Here is a 23,642-nt window from a genome sequence, read left to right as displayed (position 1 = left end):
TGCCATATTCGGTCCATCCCCCCTTAAATCCACCCATGCCGGATTACCATTTTATGGTCTTCATGCTGAAATGCATTATCAGCATATCATAAATGCATAAAAGCATGCGTGCGTAACACTGGCACATAATGTGCAAGCAGAATGCGGCTGTTTGCGGACAAACGTGTCAAGAGTTCATACCGTCCAACAATATCAACTATGAGCTAAACCAACAACGCTTATGCGCTGGTCACACAAGCAATAAAATAAACAAGGATGCACAGACCAAGGAGGAACACGAAAAGTGAAAGGCAGAGGGGACTATACAGCCACACACTATACGAGTTAAAGTCTGTTATGAATGGTTTTATCTGTTTATCAACCCAAGGCTCTGTGGCATGGTGGCTCATTGCTCTGCTGTAAAATCCAGCTATGCCAGCTAGACCAGTTTAAAAATTGAGCTGGTCAAGCTGTTCATGAAGCTGGTCTAGCTGGGTATGAGCTGGTCAACCAGCATGGCCAAGCTGGTCATAAAGCCAGTCTTGCTGGGTATGAGCTGGTCAACCAGCTAGTGCTGGTAGCTTGTCTGAGCTGGTAACTGGTCCACCAGGCACGCACACCAACATAAACATGCATACACGCACAGGAATGCTCAAACACGCAAACTCACACATGCAAGCATGAACCTGCGTACACAGACATGCAAACACTAACGCACACACATGTGGGTGTAAGCACACACACACATATCTATATATATATATGCACACATATATAATAGGGCTGCACAATATGCACAAAATATGAGATATGCGATACCGCTGTTAAATGTAGCATGTCGACATGGCCTCTGCCCACTGAATAAAAAGATGTAATACATTATTTGCTACATGCTTTTATTGAACATTTGTACATGAACAGCCAATCAATTAAACAGAATAACATTTTAATGAGTTCAAGCAGTCTTTTGTGATGTGTTTATCTGGCATGTTCATATCTCCATCCATCCATCCATCCATTATCTTAACCCGCTTATCCTGAACAGGGTCGCAGGGGGGGCAGGAGCTTATCCCAGCATATATTGGGCGAATGGCAGGAATACACCCTGGACAGGTCACCAGTCCATCGCAGGGCACACACACCATTCACTCACACACTCATACCTATGGGCAATTTAGACTCTCCAATCAGCCTAACCTGCATGTCTTTGGACTGTGGGAGGAAACCGGAGTACCCAGAGGAAACCCACGCAGACACAGGGAGAACATGCAAACTCTGCACAGAGAGGCCCCGGCCGACGGGGATTCGAACCCAGGACCTCCTTGCTGTGAGGCGGCAGTGCTACCCACTGCACCATCCGTGCCACCCATGTTCATATCTCGATGACGATAAATATATATATGATATATCGTGCAGCCCTAATAGACAACTGTATCTACAAACATTCATCCACACATGTCCACAGGAAAATACATACAGACGCACAAACATGCAGGCACATTCAAGCACACATACACAGAAACACACACACACACACATACACACAAGCACACACGCACATGAACACAAACATGCACAAATGCATGTACTGTATGAACACATTGCACATTGATGTATTGTATGTACACAAACACACACACACAGACACTTCTCACAATTTTTTCATATAAAGAGGCAGCAAATAACCCTCTAGTTATGGTTAGAAATCTTCTCTACAGATTTCCAATAAAACATTCAGTAATTTTCATACTTGCCCTCCTACAGCAAATCAATTCTGGTACCCCTGAACTAAACTACATAGTGAATGCATAATGGATGGATATTTCTGGGAGACTCATTCTCATTGTCAGTTAGGCCAAGACTGAAATTACCCACAATGCAGTTGTGCAGTTATCAAAAAAGAGTATATTCGGTGAGCTTTATTTTTTTGTGCTACTTAGGTGTACAAAACGACATGGTTTTAGCAGCAGGTGAAATTAAGGGTAAATGCTTAAAACTGATGAACGGCATATGGTGTATGGCCTAGAGAAACATTCCCCGGTGCAGGCCAGCTGATAGGGGAATCCATTTCACAAATGCAAGGATGGACTCTCACTTATCTAAGGATAAGTCACTACTTTAAAAAAGATATTATTGATCCTTGGTGGAGTGTCCAGATTGATATCTGGGGCTATGTATTACCAGTGCCCTTGGAGACAGAAAGAAGAATTTATCCAAGACTGTTATGAGAGGTTAAGCAACAGGCCAGCTCCTCGATCCACACATTTTTCAACAGTCGGCAATGCCATGGTAACCACAAAATCAGTCTCCTGCGAACAGCCGGCTCGCATACTTTACCTGGACATCCAGAATCACTACTTAGAAGGATTAAAATAGATTCACACTGCCGCTGCCTTAACAACACGCTCACAGACGCACGGGGGGAGATCGTCACGCCGGTCATCCAAGGACACTGGCTCTCCCGTCTATGTGTCCTGCGTCCTGTGTACTAGCATACTGCATACTGTTTACTGCATACTGCTTAGACAGGCATGTGAAAGGCAGCTGAAACCTGTCCCGGGAACATCATAGCACGTCTGTGCCAATCTGGTGATGAGAACGAGCACTTTCTCTTTAAAGGCAGAAGCCAACATGCAATTTCCTAATTTCGCTCTAAATTCCACTTCCGACTTGCTGCCGTTTCAGAAGTTTCAGGCTTCAAAGCAATTCAGCTTTCATCAGATCAAGCCCGACTCGATTAATGAAGAACATTTCTGCAGGAGAAATGTACGGCTGTTGTGAAAAAAAATATTGTTAGACCTTTTATGCACTACATTTTTTAATTACATTTTTGAATAAGAGCAGGAATTTGCGGAATAAAAATGTGATTCACAAACTTATCTCTGCCACACAGCCACAAACCCCCTTTACTCTGCCACCATGTTCCCTCCCCAGGAGAGCCTTCAATCCATAATACAGGAAAGAGTAAATACATAACTACGAAATACACAAATAATAATGGATTCCATTCGTCTTCTCAAAGACTTTCACTGTGGGTGGTGTAATGATGCTCACCCCAAGCACCACCAAAGCGTAGCCTTCACCCGGATGATGTATAACAGATATTATAGACCTGAGCACTCAATACACAGCCAATGGCTGGAGAGAGAAGGATTTATCTGGGCACTTAAATTAGGGGGACGATTGAACGTTAAGACTGAAAGCTGGTTTGGGAGTTTGACCGTGACAAAAGGGAGTGGCCGACACTTTACGATGAGTGTCACGGGTGCTTAACCACAGCCACGAGTCAGAACGTCTGACAGCCCATCAGGAATGAGTGCCCCTCCTGTATCCCAGTATCCCTATCAATGTCAGGACATGGTTTTTTTCTTCTTTTTCTTCTGCATAAGAATGGGCTACCAAGATCACCTCCATCTGCATAAACACCCAAACTTAGTACATGACATCAGTCAGAACATGGTTCACGGCAATAATACTTCGCACTGCTTCAACTGATTCAAATAACCATATCAAAAGGTTGGCAAGTTCTCATGCATCATTTCTTCCATTGCAAACAAAACCATTTGAACACTACTTTATCTGTGAGGCTCAAAAGAGGCTATTTATACAGGCCTCAGAAGCTGTGTTGTCATTCCCTTCGGGTTCGTTAGCATTTTCAAGACTTCTGGATCAAAAAATCTATGGGAACCGAATGTTTTTCTAAATCCTCTAAGATAAATTATGACATTTGGACATTTGCTTGTTTCTGAAAGAAATTATGCTTTTCATCCATTTTTTATCATCTAAATAAATGCAGTGTAAGTCTAAAAAGAACACTGCTAACAGCTGGGTGGTTAGCAACCTGTTGAACAATAGGGCAATATTGGAAGTTCACGTGCATTGCCAATGGCTGTTACCCATGTACATCGTGGTAAATATCTGTATTGTTGTTATTTTTCTTAGCTTAGTGTTATCGTTAGTACTTTCCACAAATTATTTAAGTGGTTGCTTTAAATGTCTTGCTGGCTAACAGTAGCTTTGACTAGTCTGAGAAGCCTTGTCATGGAGTCAATAGTGGTGATGTGTATAACATGGGCAGTAGTATTAACTTTTTGCGAGCAAAATAATTATTTTGGCTGAAAACCACCATTGGAATTCAATGCATCCAGTGCTAAATGTGTGCTGATAAAAACATGAACGTTTTAAATGCCAGCTGTGACAGAGACAGTTCTGTGAAACTCCATTCATTTTTTTCCAATTCAGCTTTGAAATGGAAATCCGTGTACGGGCGAAGGTTTTGCTCTGGGTTACGTCAGACTGCCAAGGCCTATTAAAATTGCAAAATGAAAAACATACACATGTTTCTGTATAATTGATCAATGACGGAAGCAACAAGAACTATAATTTAATGAAAAAAAAACAGGCCAGACAGTAGCACATGGCTGGGACACAGAAGGTTGGTGGTTCAAGCCCCGGTGAAGCCAATATAAGATCTGCACAGCTGCTGGGAACTTGAGCAAGGCCCTCAACCTTAAATTCCTCCTGAGGGGATTGCCCCCTGCTTAGTCTAACATTGGAGAAAAGCTTCAGCTAAAAAACACATTGTGATGATATGTTTCAAACATTTTTAATTATTATGCTGATGCTTTCATGCTCATCAGCTAACCAGCTCACTTGTTGGGAACACTGGTTAAACCTGGGCTCTTCAAGGGAGTCCAGATCATTTTTAAAAGTCACACACCTGGGCCAGAAAATGTCAAATTTATTCCTACAAATTCTAAATGGCCTATGCATAAAATATACAGGTGTGTAAGGGAATTTGAAGCAGTCTTAAAATATGCATAGTTGTTACCTGTCACGGTTTCCAGTGGGAGGTAGGCTGAAATTTGCATGCATATTATTTTCCCATCTCAGTGACCGCAAGGCCAAGAGTTCTATATGTACTTTGGGTGAAATCTGGCAGATGAACAGCCTTGGGTTAGACCTTCACACAACTCCAGCAACAGCTGTTTCTCAGCCCATTCACCAACAGAGGAAGAATCTGTTTCATAGCAGAACACTGGATGTGTGGCAGCAGACCTTTAACTGACCGCTTTTAACCGACCGTTTTCACCGATCGTTAGCCGCAATCCCCATAACAAACTGCGGTTGTAAATGGTTACAAATATTATTTCCCTTCTGAAACGACGACAGGTCTTCGACGTATCGGCAGCTGTACATTGCCAGGGGAAGCTCGTTTTTTAGTCCAGTGGCATGAGAAAATGGCCTGGAGGCTCAGCATGTGCTGACACAAAATGGACGACCAGCCGTACTCACCAAACGCTGTCAGCTAGTGCAGTGACTGATATTCTGTAAGTGAATTAGAGTGAAGTGACTGATATTTTCAAAGTGAATAAGTCAAAAACTTTGACAATGCCAAAAAGAATAAAGTTGAAAAAAAACAAAAAAAACAATCAAGAACAACAAAAGCTGCTTTATGACAAATTGTCCACGGAATGGTTACCTGAAACAGCAAGTGCATGACGAAATACAAATAAAGTTCACAGGAAATGAAAATGAAAAAAAAAAGAGAAGATGACAAAGCCTTTAAGGTTGCTTTTTCAGAAGATACATGCAATGGGTATGGGAATCATTTTCTCTCATGTGCAGGGATGAAAATAGATAGTATAACAAGGTGCAGCACAAGGCAATGATGCGGTTATGTGATTAAAAATTTGCTACGCTGTTACACCATATTGAGATTTCAGCTCCTTACATTTCCATGAATCAATCTAAGCTGATTGGGCAAAAGAGCTTTGTAAACAAGCTTTATATTCTTCCACTATCAGCCAGAGAGCGTGTGAAAGATAGATGATTAAGTGGATGATTTAGTATATTTAGTATCTCTAGAGCACAGGGCCACTCAACAGTCATGGATTCAAACAGATAAAATATGCAGATGAATTCACTGTGAGTTGATGATTCATATCTTATTAATTTGGGAAATATGGTCAAGTGACATATGTTTTGCTATCTAAATATGAGAATTCAGTTCATAGACACATATTTATTTTCATTCCTCTTTCCCAAGTTTCAGATGAATAAGTCTGGGCAACTGCTTGGTTCCTTAGCATTGTCTTGCAAGTTTCAGGTTTGATTAAGAGTCAGATTCACAGACTGTGACCTGGACTGTCAGACCTTTATACTGCAGACACTTTTTATAGTCACACACAGTCACAACTAGACCTGCTTCAAGGTACCAGCAAACTCAAAATGGGATATAGAAGTCTCCACAAGACCTAGTTTATAACTTCTGTTCCAGGCAATAAATATCTTCTTTTCACAAACAGTGCGATTCGTTTTGATTGTTTTTGGTATTTCAAAGAGAACGTTAGCTGGACTCCTATTCATTTCGAGACTAGGCTGTACGGAGTCTTTTTCATGAACTAATCAATTGTGCAAAGATCTGCCTTTGATGGATCAAAGAACATTTTTGGGGCAAGAAGATGAATGCACAACAATCATTTCTCAGGTGAACTATCCCTGTAGCAAATGCATATGGGCAGCATGAGATTTTGAAGCCGATTAAAGTTATGACCCAGGTGGGTGGTTACCCTGTTTGTAAAACCTTCACCAGAGGCAGGTCTATCTCCTCACAGGTCTCCTCATCACTTTCAGAAGTGACAGACACACTGGATCAGGTCTGGCTGTGACCGTGTATAACTTTAAACACTGTCACACAGACGGCAATATAAAAGTGCGACACTGCATATCAGTCTGTCAATCTCTTTGTGCTGAACTCGTCAATAGCATGAGCATCACCATCTTTAAATAGCTACTTTTATAAAGTGTAAACCGATCATCACACACATCCTAACCCTTATTAGGTAGCTCGAGTAGCAAATTTGATGTTTAAAAATAACCTCTCAGATCGTATGAATACCACACGCCGTTTCCTGTATGCGTTTACGGCCACCTGATAATGACGTCTAAAAAGGGCCGACGACCGAGAAGCTTCCATCGGCGTAATATCGGAGAACATAATCGGAAGAAAATGTGATTGTGTTGACAGTCCTCTCCGGCCGAGCCTGTACTATAACTGCGCTCGCAATCAACAATAAAGCCAACAGAGGATGTCCTCTAAGGAATCTGGATATCAAAGGCCTCCGCTCTGGTGTGAGAAACAGCCTCAGAGCACTTTCACACAGTCGCCGCAAGATAAAAACCAAAAGCCATCAACGTCAACAAAACGGAGCAGCGATAGCGTAGCTCATTTACGGAGACCGTAACATCATCCCAGGGAAAACAGAACCAGAGATACACTTTGTAGCAATACCGCCACATGCCGGAAACAATAACATTCGGTTGTAAATCCCCTTGGGTTTATTTGTGATTTAGGCACACACACTTCACAAGGTTTTGACCGACAAAATAATTATATCCTGGTCCTTAGGACACTGGCATTGAAATAGCGAATGATGTAACCCCTAAAGATAGGGGGTGGCAGTGTATTACAGCTATCCGGGAGTCAGACTTATAACACGGAGGTTGCGAGTTTGATTCCCGGGCGGGTCACTGCCATCGCACCCTTGAGCAATGGTACTTAACCTGATTCAGTACATATCCAACTGTATTACCATGGGCTGTAAGTTAAAGCCACTCTGGAGAATTCTGACATTAAGCAAGTTACGGCCTCTCATTTCTGCCACTTCAAAAGGATGTGTGTCCTCCCGTTACTGGAAGATTAATGTTCTGTAGAGCCAGCATGAAACAGTGGAACAGGAAATTGGTCTGTACCCTCAAGTTGTGTCGTTTAAAAACCCTGATTACCCACTGACATTGCACCCTCGGGTAGTCGTTTTAGTACATATTCAACACGACAACAAAGAATAACGCGTTAAAAAAGTGTGTTATGTCAATAATGTGACACAGCTACACCCTGCGAGTCTGAGGGAATGTTCAAAATGTTTTTGTTCAAAAGCGGCTCCTCCTTACCGCTTATGAATAGTTGCGAGGTCGGTTTACTTTCACACGTGAAAAAGAGCAAGCAGGCCAACCCCCTTGGGTACCGCCATCGCGCTGAACAAAAACAGGAAGAAACAAAGAGTGGTACAGGTATTACCATATGCCACTCTCTAACTGAAGGCCTCACATTTAAGAGCCATCAGCTAAACTCAACATGTCTTCCAGGCCCTGAAGGAAACTGCAATTATCCCGTGGAACTATAAAGTAAAAAAGAACAAAAAGCCCTTTTTACTTAGAGCTTATTATAATGACCGTCTAATCTTCTCCGAGGAATCTCTTCCAGTTGCAGGCATACGGACCTTAAATGAGGCGTGACAGCGTAACCTTTCACTCCAGCAGTGAAATTATTGTGAATTCCCCATATTAAGCCAATCAAAAAAGATGCTATTATAACAGAGATACATTAGGCTCCGTGGCTTAAAATAAAAGCACTTAAGATCATGAAATGCCTGACGAACCTCAGGATTCAATCAGCCTGTCTTCATACCTGCAATTACATACAGGCTCTCTTTCTTGCCGACACACCCAGTTCAGTAATCACTAAAATTACTGAAATAAAGAAATTATTTTTACACTTAAAGGAGCAGCACATGCAATTATTTGCAAATAAGAATAACTGGAGATTTTTCAGTTAACATGGGGGTATAACACGGATTATCAATACAGACAATCAAGATTTCAGGCATAATTCAAAGATGTACACAGCAATTGATAGTGGGACAGTAATCCAGACCTATGTTGTCATGAAACGAAATGCTTGGTCGAGGGTTTTAGTAATAAATCATATCATACCTTTGAAATGTATTGGGCTGAATAATTTGCTCATTTATAAAAATTAATTTGCAAATAAAAATTATCATAACTGAATAATCTCTCTATTTTAGGCTCTGTTTATATTTAATATAGTTAAATACATGCAGTCCTGCAATCACAAATAATTATTTCAGAACAAGCAAGCAAACATACACACACACACACACACACACACACACAGAATCCCCTGGGTTGGCACTGAATGATAGCATTGATCTACAGTGTCTGGGAGCAGAATGCCTACCAAGCTTGAGTGGTCAAATGTACACAGTTCTAATTAAGACTTGCTTTCAAGTGAACAGGACTAAAACATAAGAGGTCCATTCCAAGGCTAACAGACATGGCATGCGGCAGGGATCGTGCTTGCTCAGAGTAGATTTTGAACAACATGTCCGTTTCTTTCCAGACCTTGTGGCTGAAAACATCCACAGTAAAATATGACGTGATAAAGCTGACATAGTGCACTGCATCGGGCTTGCACTCATTTAAAGTCTGTCAGAGTTAAATGAACACCAAGCGTTTTTACTGTGTGTACGCATGCACGGCCCATTAATTAAGGTTCCACTGTAGGTTAATGAGGGAGAAGATCATTAATATACTGTTTCACCGGGTCAATTTGCCACACTTTTAAGGCAGCTAATGGGGACATCATCACAATTTGAATGCTGGAAGACACTTTTGTGCACCATTCCGGAAAGTTCTGGCGCTAGCCATTGAGAGGCCCTCAGGAGGATCTGATTTGGTTTCCCTCAACCCAACATTATTGGTAATGTTTATACACTCAGTCAGCTCTTTATTAGGTTTTTTTTACAGGTATTGGGCTTCTGCTGCTGTAGCCTATCCACTTGGAAATTTGACGCATTGTGTGTTCAGAGACGCTCTTCTGCATACTACTGTTGTAATGTGTTGTTATTTGCGTTACTGTCACCATCAGTCTGGCCCTTCTCCTCTGACCTCTCACGTGAACAGGTTTTTGCCTGCATCAGGTTCTGAGATGCTCAATCCACCCTGTCTAGCACCAACAATCATTCCACTTAGATCGCATTTCTTCCCGATTCTGATATTTGGTCTGAAAAACAGCTGAACCTCTTGACCACGTCTGCATGCTTTTATCAATTTAATTGCTGCTACATGATTGACTGGTTAAATATTTGCATTAACAAGCCAGTGTACAGGTCTACCTAATAAAGTGGTCACTGAGTGTATATTTTAGAGTATTTAGGGGGCCCCCTAGTGGTCGTGGGGCCCAAAGCAGTTGTTTGTTGTTTATTGGGTCGTGCACGCTCTGGTAGTATCTCAAATATTAATGTGACACTACTTGGTTGCCTAGGGACAGCTGAAGATCGAAAAGCTTTATGAATGTAGACATATAAAATTAGAGTATAACCCAAAAGGTTAAATATCAGCTCATTAACAGAAATTATTTTTAGACACAATGTTCTTTCGGCTGTTTTTGACACGACATCCAATATCTTTATGTATGCGTGTGAGGTGAGGTGACTCACGCCAAATAAAAAAAGTAACATCATTGACAGCTAAAATAATACCATGTGTAATATTTGACATTTCACACTGTAATTTCCACATTTCTCGTGTACTTCCAGTATAAATTATTCACCGCAAGATTTATTGCACACAAATACACAAGAGACAAGGGGGGTGAGAAGAAAGGTTTTTCTTTTCTTTTCTCCTGATCCATGTAGGTTAGATCACAGGCGTATTATTTCCGAACGCTCAGGAAAAGCCTTGTCAGTTTTTCTATTTTAAAAGTCTCCCGGGAGACGACTGTGCCTACTGATGACTGGCAGGTGGCTCCGCCCCTCCCGTGGCTGTTCCAAACTCAGTGTACAGTACCTCAGCCAATCAGGTGAAAGTCCCTAGGGCACTGACCAGTCCATTTTGATCACAATACTACACAACAGCGAGTAGCACCAACAGAGTACAGCTTTGTGCAGACATGTTTTCTTCTGAGTGTGAGGAGATAACCTGAAAATCACGGCTAAACTACAGACACTGACTATAAGTGAAACCTTTACCTTTTTACGTTGCGTTCCTGCATTTAGCACCTACTCTTTTGCAGAGAATTTTAGAAAAATGTTTTTATGGGGCAGCCTGTAGCTTAGTGGCTAAGGTGCTGTACATGACTGGGAGCTGGAACGTTCGTGGTTCAAGCCCTGATAAGATCCACACAGCTGTTGGGCCCAGAAACAGAAGTTTGTTGTAGAAATTGAGGTCTTGAAATGTTACTTTGGTGTTGACTAACATCTGTTTTGGTTGATACATTCCGCTCCAAGTATGTTTAAGACATTACCAGTGAAACGATTCTGGTAAATATAATCCTGTCCTTACCATTACTAATGGTATTCATGTTATCACTGTAATAACAAGTTATTTTCACACCATCACTTTATTAACCCTCCTATTAGGTTCAGAGTTTGTGACCGATTTTATGTTTGTGGTCTAATTGAGCCCAACAGTTTAAATAAACACACAATTTTTGTAATATAAATATTTTGAAACGTTGGTTGTCGCTTTCTTATTGTTTCCAAAATTACTATCTTTTATCCATAAATATGAAAAATCTGTGAGAAACATTTATTTTAGAGCCTGAGGTACAGTAAGAGAAAGTTTGGCACCTGTATGGGAAAGTGCCACCAGAATCATCTGCAAAGAAATCTGAGACAAAAATAAAAATGGTTGTATATTTTCTGAAATTGTATACAGTTACAGAGGGTAAAAAGAACCCCACACACAACATCTGCATGCAAAGTTGGTACAGGACTTAGCATAGCAGTATGTTTATTGCATGTTTACTATGTAATACAGTATCAATATGAAACATGGTTAACTGATTTGAAGAGATGGCAAACACTAAATTGGGTCAAATTGACCCCAAACATAATAGGAGGGTTAATACCTACAGATTAATATAATGCTAATGTCACGTTCTTTATTTTTATTGGATTGCCAGGGTAAATTTTTGCTTCCTCTGTAAGTCTCGCAATACTGTACAAGATCTAGTTTTCCTGGGACTTCTAGAAGAAATAAAATATATTTTTAATCCATTCATCCATCAGTTTTATCATCCAAATCCATTATGTTACCCACCGGGGGAGATAATCATTACATGGGGTTTTGTTTTAAAAACAATTTGTGAAAATTGCAATTGCTAATGGAATTGCTATTGAGTTTCTGTAGACATCAATCATCAGCTTCATTGCTTTAAAACATTACAGTGACTGAATGTTTTCATCAAACAGAACAGACAAGGTTAGAAAAATACTATTATCACGGATATATGTGTATGCATTAGGCTATAGCAAAATAATGGTCTCTTGTGTATTATAACCAATTCGCGATAATATTCGCCATATAGCTTTGGACTATTGCTCGAAAATCACTCCACTGTGACTTTGGACCCCATCGACACTATCCATCACAGACAACGCGACCGGCAATGATGCCCACTAAATTAGCTTTATAACTTCGCACGGTTAGTTCCCTAACTGTCCTAAAAAAGCACGACATGTTTTTGCTCGCAAATATATGAGAGACAAATCATACTTGCCAATAATTATTTTTCATGAGAAAGTATGTCTGCTCATTCTGTTAACTGCAGTGCTATCGGATATCCAAACCTCGTTCAGGCTTTGTGAACAATTTCGAGCTACGGCGCACGTCCCTTTATGTAGGCTACCCATACAAAAACACGAAATACATCAAGCACGACCTGAAAAGGGGACGTTATTACGCCAATTACGAAAAATATGTAGAAATAAAAAAATCAGCATTCAGAAATCTACGTACGTCTCGAAATTTATCCCAACGTCCTGTGAGCCATTTATCATCCAGAAAATTTCCGCCGTCCGATTTAGCTGCTGCCCGGAGAACCTGACAGCAAGCGACCGCACAAACACTCAACAACGCCGCGTTCAGCATCTGCAAGAGATGGGGAGACAAAAAGGAATGTCAGAGACTCGAACACCGTTATAACCCCGTACATTTCACGGTCTATTTACGGAAAGAAGACGGAACCGAGAGGAATGGCAGGGTTAAAATACAGGCCCCACGCATTCGATGTAATTGGGGCAACCATCACCTTCCGAGCGATCTCAGCGCTGTTGCATGAAGATGACAGCTCTGTCTGCCTTTTCCGCTGGTCTCTCAGCTGCGTCTGACGGCAGTGCACTTTAGTTTTTGCTGGCTCGCAGGCAGTCCTCCGTTCTCCGCACTGAGCGCGATCTCGCGGTGACGAGAGCGCGCGTAGCAACCCCTACGCTTTCCCCTGTGCACAGGAGAGAGAGAGAGAGAGAGAGAGAGAGCGCAAATGCACGAGTCTATGTTGAAGCAATTCGGACCACAATTCCAATTTATATCACTGATTTGTTCATTTAAGTAAGATAATGACTTTAAATGGCGTTATAAAGCCATCATGTGCAATTACTGACGTGATGAATCGTATGTGTGGCAATTTCTGCTGTTTTTATTCAGCCTACTTACTCAATAATTAATGTATGTATACGGGATATTGAGATATGGACTAATTGCAGTTCTCTCAAAGATTTACTGATATTAATTAGTTGCTTTGTATTTTAAATACTACTTTCCTGACCCGCTACGTTTGAAACAACAGTAGGCTACAGGCGTTTTTCTAAACAGCGCACATGCTCACACTGATAAACTTTTAGACTTTATCTGCGCTCCAGAAATTACTTCAATATGGAGATCCGATTATTTGCAGGTCATGTGACAGTTCCACATATGGTTGAATTTTAATTCAGCGTTTTAAATCCGCGAAGGTCTTATATACCTACCGATACCAACATAACCTAAGCTGTGAGCGTAGGCTCCACTTATTTGCACATGGTGACACGACAATGATTTCCTTATTCTAGCATCAACAAATGTTTAATGCATTTCCTTTTTCAAATGGCCTACTGTTACATAGGCCGTGGCGATTCTATTTATACTGAAAGAGCGAGAAACACCTATGTCTGTTTTCAATAGGATGAGTCAATTAATTAAAGGGACTCCTGCATCCCCGGACTTCAAGAAATACGACACAACAGGCACTTAAACAATACCAAGAAAGCTACCTACAGGAGTCATTAGCTAGATATTTCTGGAACATATATGTATAGGCAATAGCTATTGTAGGTATAAACAGCCGCAAGTTAATAAAATACATTGATCAGGTAATACAGTCAAGACAACTATGCGCACTGAGTTTTGTCGTACACACAGATCAGTGAAGGACGCTGACAGTGATAAAAGGTTTAGTCCCGTTTGGCAGAATCCCACATTGGAATGCATATGTATTCTATTTTTTATTTTACCGTGTAAAAAGCAGTGTAAAATAAGATGTGAAGTGGGCATGAGGCCTTATAGTTCAAATGCAGTCTCCCTGTATGAATCACTTGACATTTAGTGCTTACATTAGACTACATAAAACGTAGGCTATATACCATGCCACCATACTGCTGTGTAGTAGATCTGCTTTTACACTGATTTATAGTACCCGTCCTCTGCACTGATTCTCATTTGTTTTACTGATTGATTGATCAATCAAGTGACGGATTGATTGACTGATTCGATTCTGATGAGGTGGGCTAAATCCTCCCTAGAGCCAGAGCGAACACAGGACCTGTGATTTCCATCCTGAAATCAGGGGCCTGTTCCACAAAGCAGGATTATTGAGTTAGCTGGATAACTGCACTGAGTAAAACCTACAAAGCAGGATTACTGAGTTAGCTGGATAACTGCATTAAGTAAAACCCACAAAGCAGGATTACTGATTTAGCTGGATAACTGCACTGAGTAAAACCCACAAAGCAGGATTACTGAGTTAGCTGGATAACTCCACTGAGTAAACCCACAAAGCAGGATTACTGAGTTAGCTGGATAACTGCACTGAATAAAACCCACAAAGCAGGATTACTCAGTTAGCTGGATAACTGCACTGAGTAAAATCCACAAAGCAGGATAACTGAGTTAGCTGGATAACGGCACTGAGTAAAATCCAGAACAAGTTCAGTCCATGTTCCATGTTTGGGAGGGGTCTGGGTTTTACTCAGTGCAGTTATCTGACTAACTCAGTAATCTTTCTTTGTGGAATCGGCCAGTGCTAGTGCTTTATAGTACAAGGTCAACATCCATTCACCCATGGTATGAATAAAGTCTAAAGGTCTTAATCCAGCAGACATAAACTTCATCACGGTGTTAAGCCTCAAGTAGGTTTTTGTTATTTTGTTTGTGGTTCGGTTTGTTTTGCACACATTTCTCTGGATGTTAATCCCCAAGAGGCCGATATCTCTGAAAGCAGAGTTCCTGTGACATCGACACTACAAAGAGAAAACAAACAAAGCGGAAAAGAGTCTAGTACAACTTTCAAGGCACGGAATTGAGCTTTGCTTCAAAACGCGCCTCTTTGTTATAATGCCTTTTTACCCAAAGCTAAATCAAATAAAGTCGCATTATGAATAGGTCAATGAAAGGTAGCTGAAGCTAGCAGTGCATCGGTATTCAGATATCTGTGGAGGCTGACCTTGGACCCACAGAATGAAGGGCATCCGTCATGTTACAATCTTTATAACATAAGGAGTGCGGTGACAACTGATATTTACATAAGGCGCACATTAAAATTCTTAAGCACACATCATCGACTTCAAAGGTGCAGTTAAATATGAGAAAAGAGTGGGCGGGCGCAGTTCTATTTATGCGAAAGCGGAGCATATTGAAACACAGGTCTTCTCCGCGTCGTGGTGAAAAGAAACAGGAACGTTCGCCCGGTCCAAACAGGCTAATTATTCTCCTTTCAGTTTGCTTGTTTATTGTTCCTGCTTGCGTAAGAATGTGCCAACAGAAACTCAAATGTTGACAGAATGCGCCCTGTTTTCTCTGCGTGTATACTGACCAGTGGCTCGGTTTCCCCCTTTACGGAAATGGGTGCAATCGGAAAATCAGGGCCAACAACAAAGAGCATTGTATTGCCCAGGAAAACCGCCGCCATTTTAGTACGAGAGACGACAGCAGGGAGCCTGGCAGACCAACAACATTACCCCCCACCCCCCCTAACTTTTCCAGTGTTTGAACTCCTAATTGTTTGTTAAGCCCCCCTCCCCTCCCTCCCTCCAAGTCCCATAAATAGAAACTTAATTGTTCAGTCAAATAAATCCTGTCTTGTACTTTCAGGATTTCTGCCTTTTGATTTGACTCCTAATGCACATTACAGCCGCTGTCTTCACTGATCTGAAAGTCTGTTTGTCAAGCTCTCGTTCACACTGCATCTGAGCATTTAAAAAAAAAAGCAACTTGGAAAAAAAAAAGAAGAATATAACCAGGTTGCCAAATGTGCTCATTTGTTACTGTTCAAAATGTGCTCATTTGTTACTGTTCAGAGGCTACACCTTTCTGAGTCTGCAGTTTGGGGGCACGTCGAGGGATCTCAAAAGCCAAACTTGGGCACGTTATCTCCGACGTCCTTTTACAGTGTTTGATTGTCCATCAATCAGGTTCTGGCAGCATCCCAGGATGTCAGTCACATCCCAGCGACCTTGTTAGCGCTGAGCACTTTCGCGTGTGAGGTGCCAGCCAGCGTCCTGCATCTAAAGCCATACAGACAGGCCCTGCGCTCCACAATAAAATCACACTCACAGTCTTCAGACCTGACCTGTACGCCACCGACAGCCATATCCTTATCTGCACAGGGGTGCCTGTCTTGTAATCATGAGGGCAGAGAGAATGATAACGCAAACACTAAACAAAAAGTGTGTTTACATTTCAGTCACATTTACAATTAAACATAAATATTTACAGCCAACCCGCTAAAACAGTGACCTTTGAAGCACGTCACATTTCATACTAGCTATTTAACACATTTAACACATTTACAATCAAAGAAAACATTTGATTACTTTTGTTCAGGAAACAGAGATAATATTTTCCAGGTTTTTCACAAAAAGCAAGCGTACAGTATAAGTTGTGTTAAATCAACTCAGACAGGATAAATATTCTACATTTATAGTATATTCTACCTTTGTGAGAATTGTGTTTGAGTAAAATCTAAACATTAAAAACATTCTTTCACTTGGCAAAAATCATGTATGAGGTCTCAGAATGTCTTTTACAGGACTCTGGGCCATTTAGAAAAGGCAGCATTCCCTGAACAAAATTGTGCGGTAAATGTGATAGTTGTGACAAATCTTTTAGGTGGTGAGAAATTGCAGTCATCTAGCAACAGTGAGCATAGATACCCCTGGAACATCTTCAAGACGTCGGGCCTGACACTGTTCCAGCCGCAGACTGTTCCAGCCGCAGACAGTTGACAATCTGTTCGTGGTGCAGAGTGCCTGTCTTTTGTTTACCAAGGCCACGCTGTTCACAATGGGTGTTTGTCGGAATAAAAAAGTCTGGGAAGGAGAGGACAACAGATAGATACACGCATCGCGAGTCCGCTGGCTGGCACCCACGGGGATGTTACATTATTTACCGGTCGTCATTAAAAATGCAAAACAGCGGGTCAGCAACGTATGCATACATAATATCCCACAGACTTTTCTCTGGGAGCTGTGGAGAGGAACGGCACATCATGGCCCATGTCTGCAATGCAGCTTTCCCCAAGTTTGCGGCGAAATACGCGGCTCGGTTAAAAAATATATATATTACCTGCGCCTGCTGTGTCGGCCGTTAAATGTTAAATGTTAAATGTTAAATGTTTCATGTGCCTTGCTGTTACAGTAAACTGGCTGTTTAAAAAACATTACCATCTGGGAGAAAAAAAAAATGCATTTTTTATACTGAAGTGAAATTATTGGCAGGATGAGTATATACTGTATATTCGCAAATATCATGCAGGTCATTGTATTCATGCTTGCAAATCAAGGAAGGAGTTAGCTGTTAGTTGATTAATACTTTAATATATATATTTTGGAGTTACATACGGTTATTAAATGTTCCAGGACATGCCATTAAAATAACTATTTATTTATTTTGGAGTATTTAATACAGATTTGGAAATGGTTGGACAATGAGTATAGTCACAGCCACCTGCTTCACATAAAATTACTGCAAAATCTTTATCAACAACTGTTGGTTTTGTTTATAAATATTTGTGCCAATTGAAGAAAAAAATGTTGATCCCCAAGCCATAAAAATCTGTTTGGAATCATCGTCATTAGCTTACGTTGTAAATTCCATAACGCTGTATTGCTTTAATAAGCATGCATTTAAGTAAAACAAGGCTTAAAATCTCTGAGCACAGGGATTCATTCATCAAACCCAGCTTAGGGAGGTCCGTTTATTTATTAGATTTTTTTTCTTGGAGGACTAAGCTGAAACGGCTCGCGCCTTGGAGGGTCTGTCAATCAAAGGTGAATAATTCAATACCCACTCAAGTGTTGCTGCCCAATAAATATATAAATAATATGTAAATATGGCTCAGCTGCATTCCAGACACACAGCAGAGCACCTGCGGCCCAAGGCCCCAGACCTTGAAGGGTGACGGCACTGACTCACTCAGGAACCAGAGGAGACAGCATACTTCCATCTTCCACGACCACATATTTCGTTTTCAAGAAAATGAGATGCTTCCTGCATTGAACTCCTGGAAATGAGAAAGATACAGATTTGATTATGCACATTCAGAAAAAAACCAACAGAGACAGTGTGTATCACTGGGGTGGGGTTCAGAGCAAAAACATATGAATAGATAAACATATACATTATGTAATGGCATACATTTTGTTGCCTAATGTACCGTTTGGCCCCGTCAATATTTAAATAATGTATTATTTTCATAGTCCGTACTGAGCTCACCATTTTTACCCTGAAAGGTTAGCTTCAGTTTACAAGGAACATTGCAGAAACCACATAATTTTATTTAGTTTTGTTCTTCAAGTGACCAAAGAGGTTTGAACTGTAGATGGCCATCCATTGAATTTTACCAGGATAAACAAATTTACCCTTCCATCTCTTTCATTTGGAGCATTATTTAAATGTTCATGGCCAGTATGTATACCGCAGTAAGTTAACATACAACGTACCTCCTTGACAGCACTTGTTTTCAATGATAAATGTGTTATGTGTTTCATAGTGTAGTACAATACAGTAACACACAGAATATGCACCCAGGCGTATCTTACACATACAGGGCAATGATCTGGGTTGGATTAAGGGGTATAACAGGGAAAGCTTTCCTGGGTACTAGCGGGGAACACACCTAGAAGTGTGTGTGTTTGCATGTGTGTATGTGCGTGTGTCTGCGTGTGCATAATTGCGCTGAAGTGCAATTAGTTTTTTTGTTTTTTGGGGGGTTAGACAAGAGGGATAGGGATATCAGAAAGGGGGCGAGGGAAATCAGGAGGGAGGACTAAGATACAGTTTGAAAAGGTGTGTTTTTAGCCTGCAATAAGTGTAAAAAGACCAATAAGTGTAAAAAATCAATCTAATTAATACCTAGTAAAGTGCTCAGTGAGTGTATGTTGGAGTTCTTGTGGAAAGAAAGTCCACATGCTCTATAGCCTGGTAGAAGAACATAATGCACTGACCATTTCACCTCTGTGTGCCACCATACAGAATTTCAGACTTTTTGAAATATCAAAGGATTTCTTTTTAAGGAAAATGTGCCTTTTTTCAGACAGGAGGGTCAAAGTTTGTGATGTCAGACCCCGCTCAGTCTCTCATCCTCTCCGACCGAGCGAAGACCTTGAATCCTCGCGCTCGGGCCTGCTAGCGGTGAACTGAAGGCTGCCATGATCACACACTTCCCCGCTCATTTGACTGTGAACACATTTCAAACAGAAAAATTTCAAACGGCCCCCCCACCCCCTCCCCCGAGTGAATTGCATGAGTGATTGAGATGTAACACCAAAAGAAGTAGAAGTGAAAGAGGGATAAAGAAGAAGAAGAAGAAGAAGAAACAGAGGTCCCCGAGAGGGTGAAATCTGCAGTGAAAGCACACTTTCAAACTGCATTAGGATCATATTTCATAGCGGCTTGTTTGGTTTGCGTATTTAAGATTCCAGGGCGGACGGCCGTAAATGAAGGCAGGGGAGGGGACAGTTCAGGGTGATGGGCTGCCTTAAAGTTCGCCATAAATCCAACGCAGTCCTCTGTTCCGCCTTTCATTATAATGGTGCACGCTTAAGCATGAGTGACATCACAAGGGCTTAGAGTTATTGACCTATCAGCAACCTCTCTTTCTGAATGGCCAAAGCAATAAAGCACCAGCACCCCTTGCCTGTCTTGCCAAGTAAGTTCCAGACTCCAGCTCTGATCCACGGTAAAGGTGTTACTGTTGAGCAGCTGACAATTTCTTCCTCAGAGTATGCAGAAAATTGTAATTGTAATGGTAATGTTAGCATAGATAATGTAAATCCCATTTAATAGCAGCATGTAGCCTCATGGCTAACGTACATGAATGGGCCCCGGACGGTTGGTGGTTCAAACCTCAGTGTAGCCAAAATAAGATTCACACAGCTGTTGGGCCCTTGAGCAAGACCCTTAACCCCGCATTGCTCCAAGGGGGTTGGTCCCCTGCTTAGTTTAATCAGCTGTAAGTCACTTTGGATAAAACCTTCAGCTAAATAACCAATTGTATGAAATTCTCAGACATTGATGCGCAGATGTTTTCTAAATGTTTGCGGGCAGTTGAACTTCAACATGTGTAGCGTGTGTATTCTGCGCTTAGCTAGAAGTGCTGCTGCTTGACGGTCCTGTCTGTGTACCCCGAGTTGCCATATAAAGGAGAATCAGCCTAACCGTGATGAGGAAAACATCTGCTCCTACAACTGCAAGAAACTTCCAATGATGGTTGCATACTAAGTTCTAACTTTTTTAGTCCATTTCGTGTGTGGGACTCTGACTTCCTTTCAGCAATCTGCACCGTCAAATATTTTGTGTTAAATTAACCAACCAGAGTGCTTTTTATCCTGAAAGCTTACATTTGTGTTATTTGTGCTCACGCAGACTACCGTTATTACTGTAAATGTCATTATGTGGATAGTCAGCTTTCCTGTGCATCTTCACCAATAGGCTCCCAGCTTACTTTTATTGAGAGCTTACAACTTTATAAGCAAATGTATACAGTTTTACATTCACTCAAGCAATTCAGGTGAAATACCTTCCTCCAGGGTATGGCTGCTTTGTCCCACTCGGGAATCAAACCTGCAACCTCACAATTCAAGTTTTGCATCCATTATAATTCACACTTACTATGCACTCCTACACACCTACGCTGATCTGCAAATTCTTCAAAACGCTTGACTTTCAGGCTATTTTAATGGCTAAAGAATTGAGATTTTTTCTGACTTGGCTGAAAAATGCTGACAGCCGAACTAAGTATGATGTCATAATAACTCCCCCCCCCCCTCCTGTCCCCTGTTGCCGACGGGGTGTGAATGAAGCCTTTAAGTCCCGAGTTAGCAGAAAATATAATGCCTGCATTTAAAGGTCTGCACTGGCGCCAGACAAATAGTAAATCACAGAAAAGTAGCGCAATCCCACACAGAGTTTAATGCTCCCAAAATGCGGTTTCTTGAGTGCAGGGCAGAGGTCAGGGAGACCTACATGCGCACGGTTAAAAAACGATGTCTGAGACGCGCAGTCAGCTAGCTGCACTCGGGAATACTTAACTGCAGCGGGGGAATTTCTTTATTTTCTTAAACTCTGGAATTTTCCTTGCTCCCGACCCCCCTGTAATCTAACTGGAAAAGACACTTAGGATTGCCATCGGCCACAGTGCTAGCTCTTGTTTCTCAGATTTTGACAGAAATGGGCTTTTTGATGCACTGATTAGAGTAACCTCCTGGCTGATGGTTTAAAGTTATCATTGTCAAGGAGTGAAACGATTTCTACAGGGAAAATAAATATAAGAAAGCTCCCCCTCTCCTATGCAGAAGCGTGCACACACGCACACACACACTCACACGCATGCATGCATGCATGCACACGCAGACACACACACATACACACATGCAAACACACACACTTCTAGGTGTGTGTTCCCCGCTAGTACCCAGGAAAGCTTTCCCTGTTATACCCCTTAATCCAACCCAGATCATTGCCCTGTATGTGTAAGATACGGCTGGGTGCATATTCTGTGTGTTACTGTATTGTACTACACTATGAAACACATAACACATTTATCATTGAAAACAAGTGCTGTCAAGGAGGTACGTTGTATGTTAACTTACTGCGGTATACATACTTGCCATGTTCAGCGATGCTCTGTACACCACTGTTGTAATGTGTGGTCATTTGAGTTACTGTCACCTTCCTGTCAGCTTGAACCAGTCTGGCCATTCTCCTCCTTATGTCTCTCATCCTCTCAAGGCATTTTTGCCCGCAGAACTGTTACTCACCCAATGTTTTTTTTGGTTTTTCGCACCATTCTCTGCAAACTCGAGAGACTGTTGTGAATGAAAATCCCAGGAGAACAGCAGTTTCTCAGATACTCAAACCCTGTCTGGCCATGTCTGCATGCTGTTATGCAGTCGCTGCCACATGATTGGCTGCTTAGATATTTGCATTAAGAAATAGATATGGATAACACTGATAAAACTTAGTACAGATCGACCTAATAATGTAGTCACTGAGTGTCACTAAACTGTGACTGTGGGTGTTTCATCATACCTGAAACCAAAATCTGAACCAAAGATATCCATACAATCCAGTTTTGCCATAATAAATTAATATGGGGGGGACGGGGGATCTTGCACAGATCATACCACTGCTCAAGGGCTGTTGGGCCCTTGAGCAAGGCCCTTAACCCCACATTGCTCCAGGGGGGATTGGTCCCTGCTTAGTATAATCAATGTTAGTCACTTTGGGTAAAAGAATCAGCTAAATAACTAATGTAATATTTCACTGATATCCACCTGCAACGCAGAGCAGAGATCACCCGTTAAAAACACTCGGATGGACAAAAAGAAAATGGCTGAAAAGGCGTCAGTGGTGCATGCAGCCTGCGTCTCCGTTTGAGGGCTCTGATAAAGAGTGTTGGCACGGGAACGCCACAGTGACACTTCAATTAAGCGGCCTCTGATGGCGTGGAGGGCGCCGAAGGTGATTGGTCCCTCGGGGGATTGCCGCAGGACCGGAGCGAAGGCTGATTGTGTTACCGTTTTAAACGGGCGCGGCGCGTCTCGTCGGGAAGCCCTGATTTCGGCACGTCTCTTACCTGCCGGGTCTGATTACGCCGGCCCGGCCGCTCTGTCCGTCTGGCCCTCGTCTCCGACGAGCCGCCTGCAGTCTCTCTCTGAATCACGACGGCTCAGCGAGGCTCCTGACGTCAGAACCTCCTCTGAGCGGCGGAATTACCAAGGACAAAAACACGACCGGCCACGTCTTAACAGCGCACTTTTCTTTCTGTTCTGACGTTTTTGTTGTGATCCGGTTAGTGAACATACTGTACTGTTCACGGTTTGATGTAGACAACAAAACTGGGTTCACCATTCATCACGGTGGCCCCGTGGTCTGCTTTGGTATCTGTTAAATGGGAGAAAACAGATACTCCCTCCCCTCCCGCCAGCAGAAACCTCCTAAAAGAGCAGCTGTGAAATTATAATTTCCGGTGAATTCTAAGGGGAATTCAGACTACTGATGAGTACTCCATATCCCAATCACAGGAAGAAATCTGTGTCTTTATAATATGAAATTATTCTTCCTATCTACGTCATTTTTTATTCTTTCTTGACACTTGGTGAAAAGGGCAGTGAAAGGAAAACGGAGCACACCGCAATTGAAATGACGTGAAACCACATCGTCACCGCTGGCTCGCATTGAACGCTGCTGTGAATGAAGCCAGCTGGCTTACTGAACCCCACTGCCACACTGCCGCACCGCACAGCTTAACTTGCCGAACAGACACT

General features: G+C 41.9%; 1 protein-coding gene across 1 annotated transcript in view; it reads right to left on the bottom strand.

The window, feature by feature from the left end:
- The window catches only part of spock3 (SPARC (osteonectin), cwcv and kazal like domains proteoglycan 3), a 55,556-nt gene extending 42,534 nt beyond the window's left edge, over window positions 1-13,022 (bottom strand). The window contains exons 1-2 of the mRNA XM_061246629.1: window positions 12,875-13,022; window positions 12,583-12,714 (exon numbers count right to left, since the gene is read on the bottom strand). Of these exons, the coding sequence (XP_061102613.1) occupies window positions 12,583-12,714 (132 nt within the window). The 5' untranslated portion in view covers window positions 12,875-13,022. The remainder of the gene's footprint in view (window positions 1-12,582; window positions 12,715-12,874) is intronic.
- Between the last annotated feature and the right edge of the window lie 10,620 nt (window positions 13,023-23,642).

This window comes from Conger conger, chromosome 6 (genome assembly GCF_963514075.1).
Source record: "Conger conger chromosome 6, fConCon1.1, whole genome shotgun sequence".
NCBI classification, from domain to species: Eukaryota; Metazoa; Chordata; class Actinopteri; order Anguilliformes; family Congridae; genus Conger; species Conger conger.
Note: the sequence above shows the minus strand (reverse complement) of the source record. Positions and strands in the feature narration are given on the sequence as shown.